The sequence below is a fragment of the Arachis stenosperma genome, chromosome 5 (genome assembly GCF_014773155.1).
Source record: "Arachis stenosperma cultivar V10309 chromosome 5, arast.V10309.gnm1.PFL2, whole genome shotgun sequence".
Lineage (NCBI taxonomy): Eukaryota > Viridiplantae > Streptophyta > Magnoliopsida > Fabales > Fabaceae > Arachis > Arachis stenosperma.
In genome coordinates this window covers 18,280,997-18,283,046 of record NC_080381.1, presented here as the reverse complement: position 1 = coordinate 18,283,046, position 2,050 = coordinate 18,280,997, and the positions used below count along the sequence as shown (strand labels likewise).

Here is a 2,050-nt window from a genome sequence, read left to right as displayed (position 1 = left end):
TATAAGCTGCTTCGTTCTTTTTCCAAAAACATGGGAAACTATTCAAGAATTAAATAGGACAAGAAAAACAAAACAAGTAATACAAATAATAAGAAGAAAAATACAACCCCACCTCCAAAAAGAATAATAGTGTAGATAAGAGAGGGCATTATAGTAATTACAAGAGAGGAGAGCAAGTCCACGCGAGAGAAGAGGATTTGAGAGTTGCAAGTTGTGAACGGGATTCGCTGTATGGCTGTATGATTAAGAAAGATCTATCTCTTGCTATAAATACATCCCCCACCTCACCATAGTCACCTATTCTATACTATAACTCCATCTTCTCTTCGCTTCCCTTCTCTTCTCTTCCCTCCATTCCAGTGATCCTCAGGATCACAATAAGTCAATTACCCATTCCCTCCCTAATCATAATAATACTTTATTCGATTCCCCTGTTTTCTTAGGGAGAGGGGTCAGTTTTTATAGAGCCCCTTCTTCCTTTTCTTGTTTCTTTGTAACTCTGTTTTTAACTCACTACTGTTCCGTTCTGTACTTATAGCGCTGGAAAACCATCACGCTATGATGAACGGAATGCAAGAAAGAACCACACAGTTCGAACTCCACGACGGTGCCTATATGGATATCGGTTCCACCCTATCAAACCTCATACTGTCAAGCAGCACAAACACGCTGGACTCAATTTTCTGCCATTGTCCACAACCCAATCCAACTTGCATTCCTAACTCCATAATAGCATCTTCAGGTTTCGAACCTCTGGGCTCCTCCGTATACCTTCGCCAGAGAGACATCCTTGAAAAATTTTACCAGGAAAACAGGGTCAACAACAGGCCTTTTGTGCCAACATCCATGGTCACTCCATCAATGACCAATTCTTCTTTGACTTCTTCTTCGTTCATGAACCCCTGCAAGAAGAAGCTGTACAGAGGAGTGAGGCAGAGGCACTGGGGAAAATGGGTGGCAGAGATTAGACTCCCACAAAACAGAATGAGAGTGTGGCTGGGAACCTATGACACTGCAGAAGCTGCTGCTTATGCCTATGATCGTGCGGCTTACAAACTCCGTGGAGAATACGCGCGCTTGAATTTCCCCAACCTGAAGGACCCAACCAAGTTGGGATTCGGAGACTCAACCAAGTTGAATGCTCTCAAGACCACCGTGGATGCAAAGATTCAAGCCATATGCCAGAAGGTCAAGAGGGAGAGAGCCAAGAAGAATGCAGCCAGGAAACTCAAATCAAATGGCGGCGGCGACACGGCTAGCCACGGTGGTGGACAGAGCGAGACATCGAAATCGCAAAAGAACGACAAGATCAGCTCAGCTTCTTGTTCTTCTTCTTCGTCACTGTCGCCACCTCGGCCTGCTAATTATGATGATTGGGCAAAGGAGTTGCTCTCGCCGGTGTCCGTTTCGAGGGAATGTGGCATGTTGCTGACAGATGATTCAATGGAATTCGATGATTGTTCCCTTGCAAGGATGCCATCCTTCGATCCTGAGTTGATTTGGGAAGTTCTGGCCAATTAGAATACATGTTCTTCTTTCTATCTTTAGTAGTAACTAGTACATGTAGGAATAGTACTACAATATAGTATTAGATTAAAGAGTAAAGAGTAGTGATTACTTTTCAGCAAGGAGCTGAAACTGTATAATATCATAATCACTCCTATTATTATGTTTGCTTTCTTAGTCACTTTGTGGGTATTTTAAGAATCGTATATGGTTGTAGATTTAGGCCTTGGTTTTTTGCTCAAGGCTTCAAGAGTTTTCCTATGGTTTTTGCCCATTGATATAGCATCTTGTGTTGTTTTTACATCCACAATCAGTAAATCAATTTATATTTACCTTTATTCATGAATTCATTAACACCTATTACTTTACTACTACAATTGGATGGATGACTCTACAAATATAATAATCTATGGCACATGACATCGGAAATCATTCATTCAAGTCTAAGATGAGAGTAAGCATGTTTGGGGACACATACATTAACCGTGTTTGCTTGTAAGTGAAGCAAGAAAAGAGTCCGTACCGTGGCCACTAGGTTGTGAAT

General features: G+C 41.8%; 1 protein-coding gene across 1 annotated transcript; it reads left to right on the top strand.

Moving 5' to 3' along the window:
* Positions 1 to 327: 327 nt before the first annotated feature.
* Positions 328 to 1,784, top strand: LOC130982599 (ethylene-responsive transcription factor ERF061). The gene has a single exon (XM_057906637.1). The coding sequence runs from the start codon at positions 559 to 561 to the stop codon at positions 1,519 to 1,521; it is 963 nt and encodes a 320-aa protein (XP_057762620.1). The 5' UTR covers positions 328 to 558; the 3' UTR covers positions 1,522 to 1,784.
* The last annotated feature ends 266 nt before the right edge of the window (positions 1,785 to 2,050 follow it).